General features: G+C 44.6%; 1 protein-coding gene across 1 annotated transcript in view; it reads left to right on the forward strand.

The window, feature by feature from the left end:
- Rab3b (RAB3B, member RAS oncogene family) overlaps positions 1 to 25,181 on the forward strand; it is a 66,475-nt gene that overhangs the window by 9,154 nt on the left and 32,140 nt on the right. The window contains exon 2 of the mRNA XM_031376843.1: positions 3,234 to 3,461. Within this exon, the coding sequence (XP_031232703.1) occupies positions 3,234 to 3,461 (228 nt within the window). The remainder of the gene's footprint in view (positions 1 to 3,233; positions 3,462 to 25,181) is intronic.

Consider the following 25,181-nt stretch of genomic DNA (forward strand, 5'->3'; position numbering starts at 1 on the left):
CACACACACACACACACACACACACACACACACACACACACACGCACACGCACATGCACAGGCACAAACACATACTGAATAAACAGTCACTGTTAAAAAAAGATGAATGAAGTCATAAGACTAAGTATTAGATTCTAGGGTTAGATCTAGATTGTGGGGTTGAGATTCAGATGTTCTAGGGATGGAGAGAATGGTGTGAGACTTGATATGCAGTACATATTTTCTGAACAAATGAATGAGGGAGTGAATAGATAAAGAATCAAGGTTCCAAAGGACAGAATTATCAGGAATGTTCACACCTCTGTGAGGTTTATCAGTTTTTAAAGACATCTATGCTGGTTGGCTTTTGTCACATTGACATATATGGGAAAAAGAAACTCAACTGAGGAGCTGTCTCCATCAGACTGGCCTGTAGGCAAAACTTTGGGAGTGTATTTTTTAAATTAATGATTGATGTAGGAAGACCTAGCTCACTGTGGGCAGTGTCATTTCTGGACAGGGGGTCTTGGATTTGTAAGAAAGCAGGCTGAGGAAGCCAGTAAGCAGTATTCCTCTGTGACTTCTGCTTTTTTCCTTGAGCTTCTGCCTCAGCTCCCCTCAGTGGACTGTGAATTGATATGTGTAAGACAAATAAACCATTTCCTCCTCAAGTTGCTTTTAGTCAGCATTGTATCACAGCAATAGAAACAGACAAATGGCATGCCAATCTGTTTGTTTGAACCTCTTTCAAGTCTTCTGAGGAAATACAAGAGACCGTTCTTCCCATTTCCCAAAGAGATTGAGCGCCCAGAGGGATAAAGTGACTTTTTAAATCCTTCACATAGGTTCAGAATTCTATGATAGGCCAGTATTTCAGCTTAAAGCCAGGGACATCGGAACAGAATACATTAGGCTCTGGATGCTCACTCTGAAGGAGGGGGGACAGCAAAGAAGTCTGTAATGATGCAGGTGCCAGCAGAGGACTGTGGGAGCATAAGATAGGGAGAGCATGGCTCTGCCACACTCAGGGGCAGTGACACCAGGAGGGTGAGTGGGCCCTCATTAGAAGGAAAAGAGGGTTTCAGGCAGAAGGAACAAAAGGAAAATATCCTGTGACATCTTTGGATTATAGTAAAATCATTGGTATATTTTGATATAAAGATAGCACAGGTAAATGGGGAAATGACTGGGGGGGAAAGCTTAAAGAGTTGAGGATTGGTGACCCCACCCCTCCACTGGGGGCCCTGTCTGTCTACTGGAGCTGGTCTCCTCAGGTTCCATCTCCCCACTGTTGGGCATTTTGGCTAAGGTCATCCCCATTGACTCCTGGGAGCCTCTCACATCCCAGGTCTCTGGGACTTTCAAGAGGTTCCTCCCCACTCCCTGCCCACACATCCCCCCCTCAGCTGCATATTTCCATTCATTTTCCTGACCCTCTGGGCTTTTCTCCTGTCCCCCCTGATCCTGTTCCCCTTCTCCCCTTCCCCTCCCCTTTCTCACCTTGATCCCTCCCTCCTCTGCATGCTGTGATTATTTTGTTTCCCTTTCTAAGTGGGATTGAAACGTCCTTACTTGGGGCCTTCCTACTTGTTAAACTTCTTACAGTCTGTAAGTTGCATCATGGGTATTCTGTACTTTGGGGCTAATATCCACTTACCAGTGAATACATACCATGCGTGTCCTTTGGGTCTGGATTACCCCACTCAGGATATTTTCTAGTTCCATCCATTTGCCTGCAAAATTCATAATGTCTTCAATTTTTTAATAGCTGAATAGTTTTCCATTGTATAAATGAATCACATTTTCTATATCCATTCTTCAATTGAGGGACATCGGGTTGTTTCTGGCTTCTGGCTATTATGAATATAAGGCTACTATGAACATAGTGGAGCACATGTCCTTGTGGTACGGTGGAGAATCTTTTGGGTATATGCTCAAGAGAATTATAGCTGGGTCTTCAGGTAGAGCAATTCCAAATTTCTGAGGAACCACCAGATTGATTTCCAGAGTGGTTGCACCAGTTTGCAATCAATCACTCCAGCAATGGAGGCCTGTTCCTCTTTCTCCATATCCTTGCCAGCATCTGTTGTCACTTGAGTTTTTGATCTTAGCCATTCTGATTGATGTAAGGTGGAATCTCAGGATCATTTTGACTTGCATTTCTGTTGAACATTTCTTTAAATGCTTCTTAGTCATTCAAGATTCCTCTGTTGAGAATTCTCTGTTTAGCTATGTACCCCATTTTTTAATTGGGTTATTTGTTTTTTTGGAGGTTAACTTCTTGAGTTCTTTATATATTTTGGATATTAACTCTCTATTGAATGTAGTGTTAGTGAAGATCTTTCCCCAGTCTGTAGGTTGCTGTTTTGTCTTATTGACTGTGTCCTTTGTCTTACAGAAGCTTTTTAGTTTCATGAAGCACAGTGATATGGGGTGGGGATTACTTTCTCAGAAGCAAAGAGGAGGGGGTATGGGGTGAAGAAAGAACTCTTGGAGGGGGGACCAGTAAGGGGGGCAATATTTGGAATATAAATTAATAAAACAATTTTATTTATTTATTTATTTATTTTGTTTTTTCGAGACAGGATTTCTCTGTGTAGCCCTGGCTGTCCTGGAACCTACTCTGTAGACCAGGTTGGTCTTGAACTCAGAAATCCGCTTGCCACTTCACCCCAAGTGCTGGTACTAAAGGTGTGCACCACCACCGCCCGGCCAAAATAATTTTTAAAAAGAGTTGTGTGTTTAGTCAGTTGTTTCTTTGTGAAGATGGGACTGTTAAAAACTGTTCAGGTTTTAACTGTAGACCTATGAGGCACCAAAAAAGTTTTTCAAGCAGAGAATGATAGTTCAACACCGAGCCTGACCTCCCCTAGAAGACTCTCTCCGATCACCAGGTCTCCAGGGAACACTAGGGCTTCCCAACTTGTCATTTATCTACTGTTCTGCTAATCATGTTTCCCATTCTTGTACTGTTTTCTGAGGCAACCTAGAGATCAGTCATCGTGTCTGATTCATATTTGAACACCCCCCACCCCGGTGCTCAGCACAGGGCTCACCCCAGAGCAAATTGCTCAGTAAATATTTGTTGAAAGAATGAATGGGAGGAGCTGGGTTCCACCCCAATCCTGAGACAACATTTGGGGCAGGAACAGCAGTGGGGAAGCTCTCCATACGTAGTATTTCTTCTGCGATGGCAGGTGACCATTAGAAGGTCACTAAGTCCCAGCAGAGTGACCACAGGTCTTCTCTTACAGATGGCTTCAGTGACTGATGGTAAGACTGGAATGAAAGATGTCTCTGACCAGAACTTTGACTACATGTTCAAACTGCTCATCATTGGCAACAGCAGCGTCGGGAAGACCTCTTTCCTTTTCCGCTATGCTGACGACACCTTCACCCCTGCCTTTGTCAGCACTGTGGGTATCGACTTCAAAGTGAAGACGGTCTACCGCCATGAGAAGCGTGTGAAGCTGCAGATATGGGTAAGTGCTGGACACCGCGGGCAGAATGAGATAGAACTAGCTATCAGTACGAGGTCTAGGAGGTAGGGCTGGTTGGTGACCTCCGGGTCTTACAGCGTCAGATATCAATGCTGTTTCAGGTCTGGGTCTCCATTGCCCCACGTTTACTTTACATGTTTATTCTCCTCAAGGGGTCACTGGCTACTGCTGGGCTGTCCAAAAGACTTTATTCTGGCTTTTATAGAGGAGTTACAGACCCTAATTCTACTTCTACTTATAAGCCAAAGAAACAGCTGGGCGGTGGTAGCGCACGCCTTTAATCCCAGTGCTTGGGAGGCAGAGGCAGGTGGATTTCTGAGTTCGAGGCCAGCCTGGTCTACAGAGTGAGTGCCAGGACAACACAGAGAAACCCTGTCTTAAAAAACAAACAAACAAAAAAAAAAAAAAAAAAAAAAAAAAAAAAAAAAAAAAAAAAAAAGAAAGAAATATGACTAAGTTATTTAAGCCTCTGGAGCACCCTTTCCTTCAGAGGGGATTACGATCCCATCTAATTACTTAGTGCTGTTTCTGGGACACAGTACATGTATCATAGATATTAGTTATGGATTAGTTATCTATTGTTGCGTAACAAATTACTCCATGGTGTAAACCAAGAGCAATAATTGATCAGCTCACAGTCGCAGTGGGCCTAACAGTAGGGGCTGCTTGGAGCTTTTCATGAAGTGTAGCCAAATATTGGCTTGTATTGCAAGCAGCTGAAGGATGGACTGGTGCTAGGGGATCCACTTCCAAGGTGGCTTACTCACATATCTGGTGCTGGCTGTTGACAGAGGCCTTCCCTCCTTCCCATCTGGCTCTCTTAGCATCTTCATAGAGCTGCTTCAGCGTCTTCATTGTATGACAGCTGTTTTTCCACAGTGTGAGATCTAAGAAACCAAAGAAATGTCAATGTCTGTTATATAGCCTTAGAGTATTCTCTTGGTCACTGATAGAGGGTGGGAAGAAACTACACAGAGGTCCAAATCCTGGGAGGAAAGGAACATGGAGGACTGACGGTCTTGGAAGTTGAAGACTTAACTACTATTGCTATCTACTAATGATGCTAAGAAAATACGTGCTTATTTCAGAAGCTTGTCAGAGTACTTAGCAGTAACTTAGCACTGCACTTGGAAATCTTGAAAATTTGTGAAAGTATTTGAGACACATAATGTGTTATTGTCTACTATACTTATTAAATGTATAATATATTGTACAAATGTCTTATTGGAAGAGCCTACATCTATTCTTAAAAATGATTTCTCATGTATTAATATATATGAATGTTAGGAGGAACATAGCATTTTTTTGAGACAGGATCTCATTTTGTAGCCTTGGCTGGCCTTGAACTCATTATGGAAATCCACCTCTTTCTGCCTCTTGATTGTTGGAATTAAAGGGTTATGCTGCTTATAGGTACATAGTATTTTAATATAGCAGCCATGTTTTACAAAAAAAACAAAACAAAAAGCCCCTCAGAAACTAACTTGTCTTAGGTCAACCACACAGCTACAACGTGACCTTTGGACTCAGATCTTCAAATTTTGAATTATGCACTGTTTTTTCTACATTGTATACCTGAAATCTTAGAAAGTTCAATTTAGAATGTTAAATATTAATTCCTAGAGAGATGAGTGTCCATTGACTCTCCCTTAAAGATACTGAAGCATCATAAATGGTTAGAAGTAGAAGAAGCTATAAAGGGTCTCTAATTTATTGGTTCTCCAATTGTGGTGCAACAACACTAGCAGTGTTCAGGGATTTGTTAGAAATTTACTCTTTGACCTCACCACAAGCATAAGTAATTCAAAATGCTGGAGGCAGGACCCAACAGTCTGTGCTAGCAGGTGGGTTTTAAGGCAGGCTAGAGTTGAAGAACTGCTGATGTAGTTTAATTACCTTGTGGTGAGAGTTAGGATGTATGAGAGCACCTACTGTGTGCCAGGTGCTTTCACTTGTATTGTCTGATGTCAACTCCAGCTCAGGAATGCATGAGAGCACATGTATGCAGGGGGTGGTGATCAACACTTTGAAACTGGGTCAAGACTGTGAGAGACCTGGACAGCTCTTGCCATTGGCTGCATGGCACATGCGTGATAACAGCTCTTGCCATTGGCCGCATGGTACACGCCTGACGACTCCTTGGGGAACTGAAGAAGATACTAGTGCTTATTCTTTTTTTTTTTTTTTTGGTTTTTCAAGACAGGGTTTCTCTGTGTAGCCCTGGCTGTCCTGGAACTCACTCTGTAGACCAGGCTGGCCTCGAACTCAGAAACCCTCCTGCCTCTGCCTCCCAAGTGCTGGGATTAAAGGTGAGCACCACCACTGCCTGGCCTAGTGCTTGTTCTTAAAATCTATTAATACAAAATAAATTTGTTTAAACTAGTATTTACTCTGTAGATTGGCATGAATTTCCTTCTGTGATTCCTAATACAGATGGTCACGTAACCTCCAGCTAAAAAAATCTTGAGGCAGGAGGTCTTCTGCCCCTCCAAAGGTTTGCCAGTAGTGGCTCCCTCACACATTCCTATATTGAGAGCTTTTGCAGCATTACTGTGCCTGGCTTAAGTGGATTTATTGATTATGCTATTTAGATTTAACAGAATGAAACCCCACAATGGTGTGTGCCTTTTAAAGAATCCTGTAAAGAAACCTCCTATTGGACTGTGCTAAGTATAGTGACCCCCCCAGTGACTATAAGAAAGTGGCTGACTGATCTGTCTCTGACTTCCTGGCACAAGTTCATTGTCAGTCATGTTTCCAGGTAAAACCAGTGAGGACAGAGAAGACCCAACTTAGTCGTTCTCATTGCTTAGCTTAATTTTTAAAAACCTTTATACTGTCTATATTAAAATTTAAATATTGTTTTATTTTTACTATGTCTGTATTTGTGTGGATGGGTTGAGTTCATGCCAACATGTGTGTGTGTGTGTGTGTGTGTGTGTGTGTGTGTGTGTATGTGTGTGTGTATTCATATATGTAGAGAACAGATCAATTTTTGAAAACTATTTTTATTTATGTGTATATGTATGTCTGTGTGGGTTTGTTCCTGTAAATCAGTTCTTTTTTTTTTTTTTTTTTTTTTATTTTAGGTATTTTCTTTATTTACATGTGAATTTCTCCATTCCCAGTTTCCCCTCCAAAAAACAAAGAAACAAACAAAAACAACAAAACCAAACCCCTGTTGCCTCCCCCTTCCCCATGCCTGCCACCCCGCCCTCTCCCACTTTCTGGCCCTGGCATTCCCCTACACTAGGGCTCAGAACTTAAAAGGGCCGAGGTCCTCTCCTCCTATTGATGATCGACTTTGCAATCCTCTACCATACACATGCTGCCTGAACAATCAGACCCCTCCATGTGTAGTCCTTGGTTGGTGGTTGAGACCCTGGGAGCTCCGAGGGTACTAGTTAGTTCATATTGTTGTTCCTCCTAAGGGGCTGCAAACCCCTCAGCTCCATTGGTCCTTTCTCTAACTCCTTCCCTAGGGACCCTGTACTCAATTCGATGGATGGCTGTGAGCCTCTACATCTGTGTTAGTCAGATACTGTCAGAGCCTCTCAGGAGATAGCTATATTTAGGCTGGCTTGCCCTTCCTTCAGTCTCTGCTCCATAGTTAATCTCTGCAACTCCTTCCGTGGGTATTTGGTTCCCCCTTTTAAGAAGGAATGAAATGTCCACCTTTTGGTCTTCCTTCTTCTAGAGTTCCTTGTGGAATGTGGGTTGTTCTTCCTGTATTCCAGACTTCTGTGCTAATAACCATTTATCAGAGAGTGCATACCGTGGTGAATCAGTTCTTACGGAGGCCAAAAGAAGGAGTCAGATCCCCTGGAACTGGGGTTAGTGGCAAGTTTGAGATATGCTGGGTGGGTGCTGGGAACCGAAGTTGGGTCTTATTGAAAGGGTGGTATCTGAGTCCCCTCTCCTGCCCCAAGTTTCTCCATCTGCATGTGGGGATCAAACTCAGGTCATCAGGCTTGAGTCACTAGAGGGTAAGCATCTTTACCCATTGATCTGTAATCCCAGCCTGGGCTTCTTCCTCCATTGCATCCCCCTACCTCAGTGTTTGAAACAGGATCTCTCATTAAACCTGGAGCTCACCAATTCCACAAAGTTAGCTGGCCAGCTAGCACCAGGGATCCTGTGTCTGCTTTCACAAAGCTGGGATCACAGGGTGTCCAATCACACATGGCCTTTACATAGTGCTGGGAATATGACTTCAGGTCCTCAGGCTTGCGCAGCAAAGTACTTTACGGACTGAGTCATCTCCCTAGCTCCTATTTCATTTTTATATATCTTAACACTTTGTGCGTGAGAGTATGCATGTATAATCTATGTGTATGTGGTACATAGCTTTTCTTCCTTAGATGGATATGTTTGGAGAGCATGGTGATAGGCATTGGGGGAAACATGGAAGGGTTTTGACAAAGACAGATTTGCATCTTAGAAAAACTCCTGGCTTCAGATGAAGGATAGATGGAAATGCGATAAAGGGACTGTGGTTTGGATACAAACTGTATCATTAAACTGTATACATTAAATATACTTTTATGCATTGGTTATACATTGTGAAACCATTTTAAAAATAATAGATATTGGCCAAGCTATAAAAGAAAGGGACAATTAAAGTCACCCAATAGATTGTATATTTCTTAAAAGTCCAAACCTAAAGAACATAGGAGTTGTTAAAAAAAAAAAAGACATAAAACTAATAGTTTTTCTAGTTTTCACTCTTAGATTTTTCAGGGTGTTTGTGTGTTCGTGGGTGTTTGATAAGGGTATAAAGATATAAATGATAAGCCAGGCAGTGGTGGCGCACGCCTTTAATCCCAGCACTTGGGAGGCAGAGGCAGGCAGATTTCTGAGTTGGAGGCCAGCCTGGTCTACAGAGTGAGTTCCAGGACAGCCAGAGCTATACAGAGAAACCCTGTCTCAAAAAACAAAACAAAAAAGTATAACATTCAACATCTTCAGAACAGCTATTCTGATTGTATTAAAATCATTGGGATGCATAGACTTTGGGTCTGGACAACCTTACTGGGTATGTTTTTGTTTTGTACAAGTTATTTATAATAAAGTTTTAATACTAGTGACAATAATAAGGCTTCAAAGCAAGTCCTGGTGGTTTGGATGAGACTGTGCCCACAGGCTCATATGTTTAAATACTTGGTCCCCAGTTGGTAGAGCTGATTGTGAAGGATTAGCAAGCGTGGCTTTGTTGGAGAAGCTGTGTCAATGAGGGTGGGCTTTGAGGTTTCAGAGGCTCATCACACTCCCAGTTACCTTTCTCTGCCTTGTGCTTGTGGATGAAGATGCAAGCCCTCAGCTACTGCTCCGTACCGTGTCTGCCTGCCTCTTGCCATGTTCCCCACTATGATGGCAATACACTCTACCTCTCTGGAACTGTAATCCTCAAGTTGAACACTTTTGAAAATAAGTTGCGGCAGTCATGGTGTTTTGTCACAGCAATTAAAAAGTCACTAGGCCAACAAGTGTGGTAGTCACTTGGGCAGCAGTACCACAGACTAGGTGGCTTAAGCAGCAGAAATGGTTTTCTCACTGTTCTACAGGAAGTCCAAGATCGGCGTACAGGCAGGGTTGCAAACGATACCTTTCCTCTGCATACCCATAAGCCCTTCCGTCTGCATGGCTGTGCAGGGGAAACAGCAGTAAAGGCCCTTGGCGTCTCTCAGGACATGATTCTTAGGGCTCCCATTTCCAAATATAGCCACAGTTCAAAATACCGTTTCAACATGTAATTTCAGTCTATAGCACTGTGATAGTGACAAAGTGACATAGAAGCTAGAAATGAGAGAGTCCTAGAAATTTACTAGATTTGGTGATTGATTTACTATAAAGACAAAGGGAGGAACACACACATATATAGTCTCTACTTTTTACACAAAAATTTTGTGATTTTTTTTTTTAAAACCTGTGTGACTTTCAGTAGGTCACTTTGTGTCTATGAATACCTAGTATTTCCTATTATAATACTTCACAGGGTTTTTTTTAGGTGTGTTAATACAACAGCAGAACATAGTGTCTGGCCCACATAAGAGATGTTAGCTTCTGGCTTCTGGCCCATATATAAAGGGCTCTTGGGTCCCCTTGCAGGTCTGTCCATCTTCGTGACTTACCAGTGTGGTATGAAGTGTTTATTTGGTTTCTCCAGCCCTAAGGCATCTCAGGAAGCTGTCTTCCATAGAACATGGAGAGAGTAGAGGGGGAAGGGAAGGGTGAGGGCATCACTCAGCAGGATCCCTCATGACTGGAGTTCTGCTGTCTCTGGGAATAAAGGATAAGGATGGCATTGGGCACCCTGCTCTCTTGGATTTCTTATCTCGTAGGTCCTTGCATGTCTCCTCTGTTTCTTGAGAGGCCAGTAATAAGATCAGAGAAGAAAATCTCACTGGGGAGGTATGCTTAGGGGTAAAGCCTCATTAACAGGGAGCAAAGTGTACACAGATGTGACTGGTACCTTCACCGCAACAGACTCAAGTGGAGAGAGCCCATTTATTGCTGGTTCTGGTTGCCAAGCAACCCCAGGAGACCTGTGGGGAGAGGAGAGCAGGAAGGACTCCCACCACTTCTCTGCATGGCCTGTTTGTTTGGTCTCCGGCTGGTCAGGGGAAGAATCCACAGGTCTGGGAGAGCAAATAAACCTAGGACACTAGAGTCCTGGGTTCTAGTTCCATCTGATCCCTGCTTGTTGTGTGATGTGAGCAGCCTGTCCCCTCCCTGCACCTGTTTCCCCAATTCTGGAGAAACAATTCTTACTATCCTCACTTCATGGGTTGTTGTGAAAAGCAAGTGAGAAAAGGGAAGGAACGGAAGAGCCTTTAGGAAGAACTGTGAACATTCTGTGCTTAAGGTTTTAAATTTTGTCATTATTTGTGGGTGTGTCTGCATGATACAGATGTGAACACCTGTGGAATAGTGTGTGTGTGAGTGTGTGTAAGTGCATGTGTGTATATGTGTGCGTGTGAGTGTATGTGTGTGCGTGTGTGTGTGTGTGTGTGTGTGAGTGTGTGTGTATGTGTGTATGTGAGTGTGAGTGTGTGTGTGAGTGTGTGTGTAAGTCAGAGGACAACTTTATGGAATCTCCTTCCACCTTTATGTGGGTTCCAGGATGCAGCTCAGGTTTTCAGGCTTGCGTGGCAAGTGCCTTTACCCGCTCAGCCACTTCTCTGCTTGTTCTGTTTGCTTTAAAGCATTCTTTGTATCTTTCACACCTTCCCTCCGAGTTGGCAAGTTGATTCAGTGGGTAATTCTGATGACCTGAGTGCCACCCCTGGAATCCTTGTGAAGGTGGAGAAGAGCATGAACTCCACAGAATTGCCCTCTGACTTCCATATGCATTCAGTAGCACATGTAAGCCCACCACCTTCTATAATACAAACAACAGTAATAAATAATTTATTAAAAAGAGGGCTGGATGTGGTGGCACATGCCTTTAATCACATCACCAGGGATGCAGAGGCAGGCAGATCCGTAAGTTCAAGGCCAGCCTGATCTCCAAAGCAAGTTCCAGGACAAATAGGGCTACAGAGAAACCTAATCTTCAAAACCCCAAAACAAACAAACAAAAAACAAAAATGAAAGAAGAAAAGAAAAAACCAGATAGTTGAGGTTAGAGATGCCAGGTTCCCTTTGCAGACCTCAGTGGCGAGCTTCCGTGGTTAGTTCTTTCAAGAGACTCCGTGCAGGACTTGTGTGAGGTTGAGGAGCTGTCCTTCCTGCTCACTAGAATTCTTAAAGTAGTGGGGGAGATAGAAACTAGCCCAGGATGAAGAGGTCTCTTTCATCTGTCCTATGGGTCCTGAAGAATAGAATAAGCCTGTTTCAACCTCAGGCCCGGAACTCTCAGAGCTGGAAAATGCCAAGCAGTGATTTAAGTGATACCTACCTAGGCTTGGAGTCAGTCTCTACTCTACCTACTCTAAAAGCTAGCTTGGCTGATGACCTTTGTCACACCCCATCCATCACTCCATGCTTGGTCCATGTGGTACGCGGTGCATCGATAAGAGCTTCCATCGTGGAAAGACAGAGATGGCTCCCCTGCTGTTCCCACCAGTGAAGCTCGCTTTCATGTCAAGACTTTATAAACAGGATTGTCTCATCAGTCTGGGGTTACTCATAATTGCCACCCTCCCAGCATGCTTGAAGGATGCACAGACACTCGCTGTCCCTGCTCCCAGGTCTGCTGTTCTCCTGTCTTTCTTTCCAGCCCATTCCTCGGTGCTCCGTGACTGTGGCACGCATGTGGGTCCCCATTACTTCTCTTATTTTGCTCTATTGATGATGTTTTAAAAGAGGTAACACTGGGCTCAGAGTAAACACACAACAAATAGTTCTTATTAAGGTCCAAGGGAGGTCAATAAATGGTCCTCCCTTTCTTCTTCACTTAAATTTGGAAACAATTTAGAGATAGACGTAGGAGTCAGAGGGATGGGAGTCATGGGAAATCCTTATTATTCATAAAAGCTAAGATGAAGCACGTGATTTGAGGCTTTAGCCAAGTCAGGCTTGCTATAACCTGTCAGTCAGTCAGTCGGTCAGACAGACAGACAGACAGATACACACACACACACACACACACACACACAGAGAGAGAAAGAGAGAGAGAGAGAAAGAGAGAGAGAGAGAAAGAGAGAGAGAGGGAGAGGGAGAGAGAGAGAGAGAGAGAGAGAAAGAGAGAGAGAGAGAGAGAGAGAGCATGCGCGCGAGTGCACTAGCCACATGACTCCATCTGCCAGCTCTAGGAGGCTTCTGCTCTTACTCTGGAGACCCCTAGGGAGATCTGTGGGTGCAGAGAAGGAAGAGTCAGGAGGCTGGGCAGGGAGGCTCAGTTCTCACAAGCCCTATGGCTCTAGGAACGTGAGGCAGTTGCTGAGTGCACCATCCTTCCTACACCCAGCTCTTGTGATAATCAAAACTGATTTTTCCTAGGCAGCAAGTTTCTGAGTGCGCCTACAGAGACATGCTGACACTTCCATCTCCCCAAAGACTGTAGGAGCCAGCTGCTGGAGAAGGTTTAATCTGATCTTGCAATCACAACAAAGACTGTGGGAAGTCAGGGCAGAACTGCAGGCATAGTTTACCTTCGGAATCTGTAAACAAATGAACCAGCAATCCCACTTTACTGTTTGAGATGGTCCCCAAGACAGATTCTGGAGCATATGCTGGCTTTGATCATCTTTCATCTATCCTGATCAGTGTGGGAAAAAATGATCTAAACGTCCTTTGAACATTTATTCATTCAGTAAATATGTGTTATATGCATCTCTATGTACAAAGCATGGCTGCTGAAGGCAATCAAGCACTACAAATAATATACATATAAATAAATATAATGTGTTCTATCAGGAAAAGAGATGGAGTAATAAAGGCTGGCACTAGGGAGATGGCCCCATAGGTTAAGTAGCTCCTGGGCAAGCATGAGAACCTGAGTTTATGCACCCTTGTAAAAGCTGGGCTTGGTGACCTTCTCCCCAGAACTCCCAGAGAAATGGAGATGTCTGTAGCTGACTAGCCAGTTAGCTGAGCCAAACTAAGGAACTCAAGGTTCAGCGAGGGACTCCATCTTAAAGAGAGATAAAAAAAACGGTGAAAAGGGTCAGAAGAAGTCACACAACATTGACATTGGCTTCAACATACAAGTCCACATGCATGCACACACAAGAACAAGTACACAGGGGCTGGGGAGATGGCTCATCGGGTAAGAGCACCAACTGCTCTTCCAAAGGTCCTGAGTTCAAATCCCAGCAACCACATGGTGGCTCACAACCACCCGAACTGAGATCTGACACCCTTTTCTGGTGCTGTCTGAGGACAGCTACAGTGTACTTATTTATAATAATAAAAGAAAAAAAAAGAACAAGTACACATACACACACACACACACACACACAGAAAGAGAGAAAGAACTATTTCTTCCAGGGAGAGTCATTGAGAGCCACACAGTTGGGGTTCATTTGTACCATATTTTGACAAATGAACACAAGAATCTCAAGATTGTCCCAGGAAAAGGGTTTGCAGACAGAAGAGTATTTACAAAGACTTTTTAATTTTTTAGCTTAATTTATTTTTAGATTTATTTATTTTATTTTCTGTGTATGAGTGTTTTGGCTTTATATATTTATGTGACCCATGTGCATGCCTGGTGCCTATGGAGATCAGAAGAGGGCATCAGAGCCTCTGGAACTGGAATTAGGGCAGTCGTGAACCACCATGTGGGTGCTGGGAACTGAAAACCAGGTTGTCTGGAAGAACAAGTGTTCTTGACCACTGAGCCATCTTTCTAGCCCTGCAAATGCTTTTGAGGACCCACTGAGTGGTTTTCGACATAGTCATAAAAGTGTGTAATTATCCTCACTAACTCCAGCACACTTCACTGACTTACATCTTCATATTTATCAGGATCCCTCTGCGATAGTATCATGTATGTTTTAAGAGTGAATTAAGATGAGCTAAGGACAGAAGGAAGGAGAACTGGATAGGATTTTTCAGTAGTGGAAACTAATATAATGGTGGCTTAAGCTAGGGTATCTCAGAAACCTCTTACTGAGCTGGGAAGGCTATTGGAAGATCAGGGTTTGGAGAGACAAGAGGGGGCTTAGCCTGGTTATAGTAAGTTCGACGTCAGTGGTGGCACATGCCTTTAATCCCAGTGCTCAGCAGGCAGAGGCAGGTGAATCTCAGATTTTAAGGACAGCCTGGTCTACAGATGGAGTTCTAGGATAGTCAGGGCTACACAGAAAAACCATGTCTTGAAAAACAAATAGCCAACCAAACAAAGGAACAAACATTCACATTAAATTGGGTTCAGCTGTTGATAACCAAGTAGCTATACAGAATGAGCACCTGAGTTAGCAAGTCAGTGGTTTAAGACCGAGGTCCTGGCTGCAGATACAAAGTAACTCATCATTTGCACCTAGACAGTATTGGAAACTATGAAACTCAAGTGAGCCTGAATCCTGCCAAATAAGTAAATAAATAAATAAATAAATAAGCAAGCAAAAATCATAGATAGATAGATAGATAGATAGATAGATAGATAGATAGATAGATAGATAGATAAAGTGTTTAAAACCATGAGACTGATACGGATAACAGGGGAGTGAGGTAGAAGCTCAAAGGTTGGACATGGTGGTGCTCACCTGTAACCCCAGCACTCAGGTGAAGGCAGGAAGATCAATTCTAGGTCATCCTCAGCCTCACGGTATATTTTATGACTGCCTGAGCTACATGCGATCTTGTCACAGAAGCCATAATAATAACAAAAATGCTGGGAAGATGAAGAATTCACAAGGGAGACTGAAAAAAACAAAACAAAACCAAACCAACAGTAGTGTCCTGGCAGCCCAGTAAAGATAGTTTTACAGGGGAGAAAATACAAACTGTGCAGAATATGGGTGAAGGGTATATATATATATATATATATATATATATATATTATATTATTATATATATTTCCTGAATCCAACCACTGGATTTAGGAACACGGAGGATATTGGTAGCCTCCATAAAGCAGTTCTGATCAATGGGATGAAAACCTGATAAAACTGGGAGAAGAAAAGTGGAAAGAGAAGAAACAAAGGCCTAGATGGAAAGAAAATGCCTGGAACAGTATCCATCCCTGAGCTGCTGAGAAGGGATGGGTTTAGGAGCAGAGGGTGCATTCTTGCTGGGGGCACACACTGTGTCCATGACAACCAGGGAGACAGCAGAGGGTCTGGGCACAGGAGCAGTTGAGGGTTACATGTGCCGGTAAAGGTTCTTTTCATTAAAGAGGAAGCAAGTCATCAGATCTGAGAGTCCGGGTAGGAGAGAGAGATTAGAGATTTGAAGAGAGAGAACACCATCTAAGAAAGTGGGAAGGTGAATGGTCTGCAGGAGGGAAGTGTAATTGGATTGCCATTAGCATTAAGGCTTCACTTGAAATTAATGATAGCGCTGGCATTCATGTATTCACAAATCTGAAGCACACTTGCGTTTTTTCCCCAGACGTGCCTTTGTCCCGTGGATACAGGCACAGAATAGGCAAAGAGTTGGTTTTGAAGGGAAAAAGAAATATGTCATTTTGTTGAGTATGGTAAGCCAGCAAAGGGCCCACAGGGTCAGAGGCAGGGATACAGGCAGAGAAGTCCTTGTTAAAACTGACCTCAAGTTCAAGCCAGACAGAAAGAGAGGAAGGACAGAGGTGTGGGGGGGACAATGAAGAGAGATGGTAGGGGATAAAGGGGGTTGCAATGGAATTGAGGAGTGGGCAGGAAAGGTCCTGGTGGTTTTAGGGTAGGAGGCTTAAAATGCCTGCTTATTAAGGATGAGGCGCAGGAATGACCAAGAGTGGCTGAGGTAGGCTGAGAGAACAGCAGCATTGAAGTTCTAGAGAATGAGAGTCCGAGATGTTGGATGGCTCGTCCTGGCGAATTCCAACCACTGAGAATTATGTGAACCTGTAGCTGTCTGCAGGGGGATCAGTGGGAGGTGTAACTCATGTTATGAGATTCAAAGCTGGGTGTCTTGATTAGGGTTTTCCTGCTGTGAACAGACACCACGACCAAGACAACTCTTATAAGGACAACATTTAATTGGGTCTGGTTTACAGGTTCAGAGGTTCAGTCCATTATCATCAAGGCTGGAGCATGGCAGCATCCAGGCAGGCATGGTGCAGGAGGAACTGAGAATTCAATATCTTGTTCCTAAGAAACAGACCTGCTTGCTTCCAGGCAGCTAGGATGAGGAGCTTAAAGCCCACGCCCACAGTGACACACTTCCTCCAACAAGGCCACACCAGCTTTAACAAGCACACCTCCAAATAGTGCCACTCCCGGGCCAAACCTTCAAACCACCACACTGGGGGTGTGTTGTTTTGGGAAGGAGGAGAGTAGAATGGTCTGCAAGCAGGAGAGAGAAGCAACATCTATCCTACCTCCCGACTAAGCCAGGAGAGGGGACATAAGGGAAAAAATCAACAATATGGAGGCTTGGAAGGAAGGTGTGTCCTTAGAGAGAGCTGGTTTCAATGGCAGCAAGGAGGCTGAATTTAGATGAAGTTATTGACAAAAAGAGCCAGGGAGGAGATATGGCTAGAATAGAGGATTTTTAAGAGACTATTCTGAGCTGCGTGGGAGAATCCAGTGATAAGGGGTGGCCTGGGACCTTTGGGCTTTTTGCCATGACTGACGTGGACATACAGATAAAAGGCCAAACAAACCCAATTATAATGCAAACAGACACTGCAGGACTGACAGTGGTTGTGTGTGAGCTCTGAGAGGGTTTATTCTCTCTAGCTCTGGGCTCTCAGAGCCCTGGAGATATTAGGAGTGTTCTCCCTGTTCTAAGGGCCTGCCGGTTCCTCTCCATGGAACGCATCCATAATTGTCGTGGCAATACACAGCAGATGCTGTTTATGTAAAATACCCTCACCTGAAGATGGGGCCAGTAAAGCTTCCCGCCAAGGCGGCTGTGGGCTGATGATGGGCACTTTGCCAGCCCTGTGCTCAGTGTCTAGCAACACATTTCACCCTGGGTCTCGAGAAGCAGGGGCTGTGATTGCCTGAGTAAACGGAGGTCTACAGGAGGAGTTAGGTTGCTTATTTGATTTCACAAAAGTAATAGCAAGTTAAACAGTTCAAATTTGAACCAATGTATGTCTGGCTTCAAATGCTGGGCAGTGATAGTAGTGGTGGCGCATGCCTTTAATCCCATCATTCAGGAGGCAGAGGCAGGCAAATCTCTGAGTTCAAGGCCAGCCTAGTCTACAGAGTGAGCTCCAGGACAGTCAGGGATACACAAAGAAACCCTATCTTGAAAAACAACAACAAAGTTGTATACCATGTTCAATTCTCTGTCTTGTTGTTTTGTAGTTTTACATTTTATAGGGAAGGGCTTTGGGAGCTGAGGGGACAGGGCTGCCACACAAGCATTTGGACCTGAAATGGAATCTGGAGAACCCCAAAAAGCCAGCTGCAGTACTGAGTGTCTGTAACCAGCATTCCTACGGAGAGATGGGAGGGGGAGATAGAAGCTCATGGCCAGCTAGCTGGGAGTGCAAAGCAGAAATCAGGCAAAAAGCAAGACCAACACCAAAGCTGTCTTGGTCCCTGTTCTATTGCTGGGAAGAGACCACATGACCAAGGCAGCTCTTATAAGATAAAGAGTTTAATTGGGGCTTGCTTATAGTTTTAGAGAGTCAGTCCATTACCATCACAGTGGGAAGCACACAGGCATGCACCGGAGCATGAGAGGAGCTCACATCTGATCCACAATCCAAGTTGCAGGCAGAGAAAGGGAGAGAGATGGGAACAGACAGAGACAGAGAGACAGAGACAGAGAGACAGAGGAGAGACAGACAAACAGAGACAGAGAGACCTGGGCCTGGCTTGGGCATTTGAAACCTTAGAGCCCATTCCCAGTGACACACCTTCTCCAACAAGGCCACAGGTTTCAATCATTTCCAAACGGTTGACCAAGCATTCAAACAAGCAAGCCTACGAAGTCCATTCTTCTTCAGATCTCCATTGAAACTGTTCTTTGACCTCCACATACATGCCTGGGCTATATTAGCTTGTAATCACACACACATGCATACATACACATTTATGCATACGTTTATGCACATGTATACATGCACATAGCCACATGTACGCACACACATACACTTCTTTTTTTAAATCTAAGGGCTTTAGTAAAGCACTCCATAAATGATGAAAATATTAAGAGTTATGTTTATTGAGGGTAGAGAGGCTGCTCAGCATCTAGTAGTGTTTACTGCTCTTGAAAAGGACCTGAGTTTCGTTCCCAGCACCCACATCAGGCAGCTCACACTAGCATTTAACTCTAGCTCTTAGGGGATCCCTGGATCTGTGGACACCTGCATTCACATGTGCACATAGTTAAAAATAAAATCAATTTAAGCCGGGCCGTGGTGGCGCACGCCTTTAATCCCAGCACTTGGGAGGCAGAGGCAGGTGGATTTCTGAGTTCGAGGCCAGCCTGGACTACAGAGTGAGTTCCAGGACAGCCAGGGCTACACAGAGAAACCCTGTCTCGAAAAACCAAAAAATAAATAAATAAATAAAATAAATTTAAAAAGAATTCTATCTATTCTGTAGCCACTGTCTATTCGAAGGTGCTTTTCCTGCCCTTTTATTCCCTATGTAATCTCATGCATGATGCACAGGAAAGATAAAGAAACAGAGAAGGGTGTTTACCAAGTTATATAGAAATTAATAAATGACACAGCTGGGGTTCCAAGTTATGGCTGTCTATTGCCAAAGGCTGTGGTCTTTTCACACCCAACTCTTTTCATTGCATGGTGATACCCTCAGGGACCTCACAGGAGACTGAGAGGCACTGCCATGGCTGAAATATGGAACCTCTAAGAAAATACTCCCAGGAGAGGGCACACCGCTAATCCCATCTTACTGTCTGTTAGCTTTGCAGCTTAGCTCCCCTGTCTATTAGCCTCCCATGCTCCTACAACTTCACAGGTGATTCTAGTGCACACCACAGGCTGAGTAACCCTGGTGTGTAAGTATATAATTAATCAAGTTAGCACTTGATACAGTAGCCTTTAAGACAGTAGCTCTCAACCTTCCTAATGCAGCGACCCTTTAATACAGTTTCTCATGTTGTGGTGATCCCCAACCATAAAATTATTTTCATTGCTACATCATACCTGTAATTTTGCTACTGTTATGAATTACAATGTAAATATCTGACATGTAGGATACCTGATATACCTGTGAAAGGGTTGTTCAACCCCCAAAGGGTTTGTAATCCACATGTTGAAAAATGCTACTCTAAAGAGTTGCTGAATGTTTGGCACAAGATGAGCAAGAGATAGGGCTCGTTCAGTTGAGCTGTCCAATATAAGACAGCTGTCTAAGCAGGATGGGCAGCTGGCACCAGCAGTGTCTGAATTTTAGTTACTTCAGCCATAAGGCAGGGCAAATACTAATGACAACTTCTTAGCATGAGTAAAGGCCGAATGAGATGCTACAGGGTAAGGCAGTCTGTAAGAGGCGCTTAGTAACCATGCACAAAGTTACACAGCAAGGTAAGAAGCAGAATTAGGGTTGAGTGCTCCATCATGCCGTGTTGTGTGGCAGGTCTTAGGTGGCCACTGTCACTTTTAAGATCCCAAGCCCTGGGTTTGATAAAGTAGAGTCATCAGTAGAGAAATTAGAAATGAGACAGGATTCCAATTGCTTTCCCCTATGCTGATGGAAAATGGAGACAGCAGTGGTGCTCTGTCCAGTTGCTGTGGGAGGCTGGGGTTCTCAGGCTTTCCTGCATCATGCCTGATGTGTTGCTGAGGGAGCGGGTAGGAGTATGGGAGGCAGTTTCGGTGAGGAGTTGAAGTGCTTCCCTTCTGCAGCTGCCTCTTCCTCTACACCGTTGCCCCACATCTGGGTTGCCAGGTGACCACTGGAAACGGCTGGAAACTTGTCAGCTGGACTCCTGTGCCTCTCTCTTCTTGCCTTCCTCTGTGAAGTGTTTGGACTCTGTGAATGACGCCAAGGCTCTGAGATCAGGCCTTGATGGATAGAAGGCCCAGGGGATGCCTCTCTTTTCCCTAAGGCATATATGTTCTACTCATTCACTTGTCAATTTTGTCTTTCAAAGTTCATCCTTCAGCTTTATCCCAGAATCCTTTCTTTCCCCTTTGAGCTAGGGTTTCACACACCTGGAGCTGGCCTTGAACTCTCCATAGAACTGAGGATGGTCTTGATTTCTGACCCTCCTACCTCAGCCTCCAACGTGTTGGAATTTACCAATGTATGCAATTCCACCCCATCCATAGGTCTCTTCTGAGGACCAACTATAAGCCCGGCTGTCCTGCCTTTCCTTTTCCTTGCTGGATTCCTAGTTTTTCACCCTTAGACTATAACAGCAGCCTGAATGGAGCATCTTGCTCTGAACCTTTTCTTTCCAAATGATCTCTGATCACTATCATGCCAGTGCTAAAAAAAAAAAAAAAAAAAAAAAAAAAAAAAGCCATGGTTGCTTATCAATACACTGGATCCAGTCATCTTTAGTTACTTACCCTTCTGGCAGTCTACCAGCCACACTTCCAGTCCCAGCACAAATACACAAATCAATAAAACAGTCTTAAACTGGGCAGTATTACAACCTGTAATCTCAGCATGTGGAAGGAGAAAGGATCAGGAGTTCAAGATCATCCTGAGCTACACAAAGAGGCCACCCTAGGCTACACAAAGTCTGGGGTGGGGAGGGTTACATAAAAATTGCAAGAATAATCTTGCAGTGGTGGCACATGCTTTTAATCCCAGCACTTGGGAGGCAGAGGTAGGTGGATTTCTGAGTTCGAGGCCAGCCTAGTCTACAAATTGAATTCCAGGACAGCCAGAGCTATACAGAGAAACCCTGTCTTGATCACACACACACACACACACACACACACACACACACACACAAATTGCAAAACTAATGCAGACTTCCCACTGCCTCTCAGTTGCTTTCCTATGAGTGCCATCTTACATTAGCATGGTACATTGCTATAATGTCAATACATTTTGACTAAGTTCACAATTCATATCATTTTCTTCTGTCCTCTCTGTCTCTCTCCCCCTCCCTCTCCTCTTCCCTGGCCCCTTTCTTTGTGTCCGTGGATGGGTGCACACGTGACCAGAAGACAGCTTTCAGGAGTCACTTCTCTCCTCCTACTCTGCTGAGGCAGTTGACTCTCTGACATTATTTCTGGCCCTGGGCCGCTTACTCTGTTAATCTCCTTTCTCTGCTTCCAGATTTGCCACAGGAGTCTCAGGGTTCCAGACTTCAGCCTCTGCACCTGTTTCAGGAATTCTGGGAACCAAACTCAGGTCATCAGGGTGGTGGTCCGGCTAGCACTTTTGCCCATTGAGTCATCTCACTGACCCTCTGGAAGTTTCTTAACATTTTTACTCAGTGTTCTTTTCCTGCTCCAGGATCTCCTCCAGAACTCCACTTATATTTAATTTAATTGCTCCATCTCTGTTGGCTTGTCTTGGCTGTGACGATGTACTTTTTACCTTCAGGTTCTGCCCACGCTGTTCGCTCCTCTCTCATGATCACCCCTCTTCTCTCATTGTCTATCCAAAAACCCTCATTTGACTTTAAAACCTCAGTCCTTGTATCATCTGTTCTGGGATCTCCGGCCTGAGTGAAAGCCCTCCTAACTCCCCACGCCTGCTACCTGTACTGCACGTGTCTAGAACACACCTGTCTTCTCCCCAGACTGAAGTGCCCAGGGTGGTGGCTGGGTCCAACTCATGTCTGCACCTCTGGCACAGAACTCAAAGCCTTGTCAAGAGTAAGGGTTCCAGGGACTGGGGAGATGGCTCAGTGGGCGAAACACTTGCCGTGCAAGTGTGAGAACGTCAGTTCAGATTCCCCAAGTCCGTGTGACAAGCTAAGCATGCTGGAGCGGAAATTCCTGGTTTCTTTAACAACTCAGTTGTGTCACGTGATATTTTTCTGGACGCTGTCTTGTGAGAGCACATATGATGTTTTGTTGCAAACAGCCGCTTGAGAGGGTGAGTGATGGATACAAAGAATATAAATAGAACCCCACAAATAATGAGAGGGGGCTCTTGCATTATTATGCCTTGTGATGCTTCACTTCTTCGCTGGTCTTCACTTCACAGAGAGAAATGTGCCAAAGAACTTCTCATGGTGCCGGGTGGTGGTGGCGCACACCTTTAATCCCAGCACTTGGGAGGCAGAGGCAGGTGGATTTCTGAGTTCGAGGCCAGCCTGGTCTACAGAGTGAGTTCCAGGACAGCCAGGGCTACACAGAGAAATCCTGTCTCAAAAAACCAAAAAAAAAAAAAAGGGTGCTGGCGAGATGGCTCTTCTGGTAAGAACACTGACTGCTCTTCCAAAGGTCCTGAGTTCAAATCCCAGCAACCGCATGGTGACTCACAACCACTGTAATGAGATCTGATGCCCTCTTCTGGTGCGTTAGAAGCCAGCTACAGTGTGCTTACATATAATAATAAATAAATCTTTGAAAACAAAACAAAACAAAACAAAAAAAACCCCTACTTCTAAACAGGCCCATAAAACCCTTTTCCTATTAACCTTCTTTTCCCCCTACCTCTGGTTGGTGGTTTAGATGGGAGGTTGAAGTGTTTATGAACCTTAAATATAGTAGGTTGTAAAGACTTAAGTATATACTATATACCTGTAATCCCAGTGTATTAGAGACAGGCAAGTCCCTGAGCTGGCCAGCCAGTCTGGCTGGATCAACTGAGACAGGCTATGCTGACTCCATGACAGGCTTCAAATTGACAGTTCAGGAGACTAGGGCTACATCTCTGTTTCCAAGGACTGGGCAAGTCCAGGTCTCAGAAGCTGCGCTGCCACCTGGCCTGAGGCAAGGACAGTGGATCAGCAACAGTTTCCAGACTTCCCCAGCAAAGCTTCCCCAGCATGGGTTCTGAATGTCCCCAGAGATAAAGCCAAAGATATGGGGAGGGGCAGAGTTCACCTACCCCTCCCTGGAACTCCCCTAATGTGCTTTAAATCAGGCCTCTGAGCTCCCTTGGGCAGATAGCTCCATCTTGGAATGGGAGACCCCAGTATGCTGGACTTCTGTAGAATAAAACATTCTTTGCTTTTACATATATTTGAATCCAGGGTATCATTCTTCGGTCCATATCACGGACCCTTTTACAATGAGAGCAAGTTCAGTGAGAAACTCTGTCTCAACGGAGAACCCAGAAGGAGGACATCAGACATCAGCCTCTGTCTTCTACCTCCTTTGTTCCAGCTTCCTCTGCAGAAACTGTTTGTTTATTTGGTTGGTTGGTTGGTTTTTGTGAGACAGGGTTTCTCTGGATAGCCCTGGCTATCCTGGAACTCACTCTGTAAACCAGGCTGGCTTCAAACTCAGAAATCCATCTGCCTCTGCCTCCCAAGTGCTGGGATTAAAGGTGTGTGCCACCACTGCTCAGCGGTTTATTTATTTTTAAGATGAAGTCTTGATATGTTGCCCAGGTTGGCCTTAAACTCCTGGATTCAAGTAATCCCATCACTTTAACATCCAAACCATGTACATAACTGGTGCTCACAGAGGCCAGAAGAGGGCATCAGATCCTCTGAAACTGTAGTTTCATGTGAGTGCTAGGAATCAAACCCAGGTCCTCAGAAAGAGCATCAGGTGCTCTTAACCACGGAGCCATCTCCCCTGCCACCAAACTGACACTTTTTAATAGGGTTCTAAGCTTCCAGATTCTTTTGCTAGCCTTGGGAGGGAAGAGATAGGAAGGAAAGAGAGAAGAACTCAGGAACAGAGAAAGAAAACCTGAGATGACTCTGAGGATGCCTTCTGCTCAGGCTGCGGTGAAAGAGAAAGATGGTTCTCATTGGATAGAGCTCTCCCTCACCAGCGTGTTGCTGTGTCAAGTGATTAAGCCCAAAGCCTGGCATGGAAATTAACCACCAGCAGAGGCTTAATTAGCCCTTGAATTTTCTTCAAGCTGAAGTTTGTTCTGCAGATTCTAGCCTGGTGCTCTCCTGCTCATCCCTCTGCATACTTCTTAGTACCTCCAGCTCCTGAGGAATCTGACTGAGGCTTGCTGGCTCCAAAGGAAAGAGCAGCAGATTGAGGGCAAACTGTACGTTGAATGAACATGACTCATGTTTATACAGAGCTCTCCAGCTGCCAAAGCACTGTCACAACACCCATTTTACCCTCCCGGCAGTGCCCAGAAAAGAATATTATTGACAGCACTATTTTACAGTTAAGTCTAGCTCTCAGGGATCCAAATAACTGGTCCAAGGTCACATGCTAGGAAGTGGCAGAGTCAGAGATTGAACTTAAATGCACTTGATCCTCAAATCCCTAGCCTTTCTGCTGCCCCTCATGGTACCCTCATGGTGCTTACAGTGTTTCATTAAAGTGATAAGTAGGGACTGGGGAGGTGGCCCAATGTGTGAACTACTTTGCTGTGCACCTTGGTAATTCATAGAGCAGATATAACAGAGAGTTAGGAAGGCTGTCAGGTCAGATCCTCTGGTTAGGGTCTTTACCTGCTGTGTGTGACCTTAGGCAAGGTATTTAACCTCAGCCTCAGCTATACAATGAGTGCGAACAAGGAACCTCTCAGGAAGTTATAGGAATTAGTACGCGCCTGCCTCACCCTATTGTAACTAGCTGCACTCAGCCCATGACTTCTGCCTGTGGGTATTGGAGAGAAATGGAGTCCTAGACGGGGAAGTGGGTAAGCTGAATTCTGAATGACAAGCAGGGGCTGGTTTAGGAGTGCTGGGGCTACAGCTGCTCCAGGCAAAGGAAACAGAAACTTTTTGTTTGTTTGTTTGTTTGTTTTTTCGAGACAGGGTTTCTCTGTGTAGCCTTGGCTGTCCTGGAACTCACTCTGTAGACCAGGTTGGCCTCAAACTCAGAAATCCGTCTGCCTCTGCTTCCCAAGTGCCGGGATTAAAGGCGTGCGCCACCACCGCCCGGCCCAAAAACTTTTTAGAATAGGCTGTTGAGGCTGGGCATGGTTGCCTGAGCCTTTAATGCTAGTCAGTACTTAGGAGACAGATGCAGGAAGATCTTGTGAGTTTGAAGACAGCCTGGTCTACAGAGTGAGTTCCAGGTCAGCCAGGGCTGTTACACAGAGAAACTGTCTCACAAAACAACAATAATAACAACAAAACAGGCTGTTGGGGACTTAGGTTGGCAAAAAA

This window comes from Mastomys coucha, unplaced genomic scaffold (assembly GCF_008632895.1).
Source record: "Mastomys coucha isolate ucsf_1 unplaced genomic scaffold, UCSF_Mcou_1 pScaffold18, whole genome shotgun sequence".
Taxonomy (NCBI): Eukaryota; Metazoa; Chordata; class Mammalia; order Rodentia; family Muridae; genus Mastomys; species Mastomys coucha.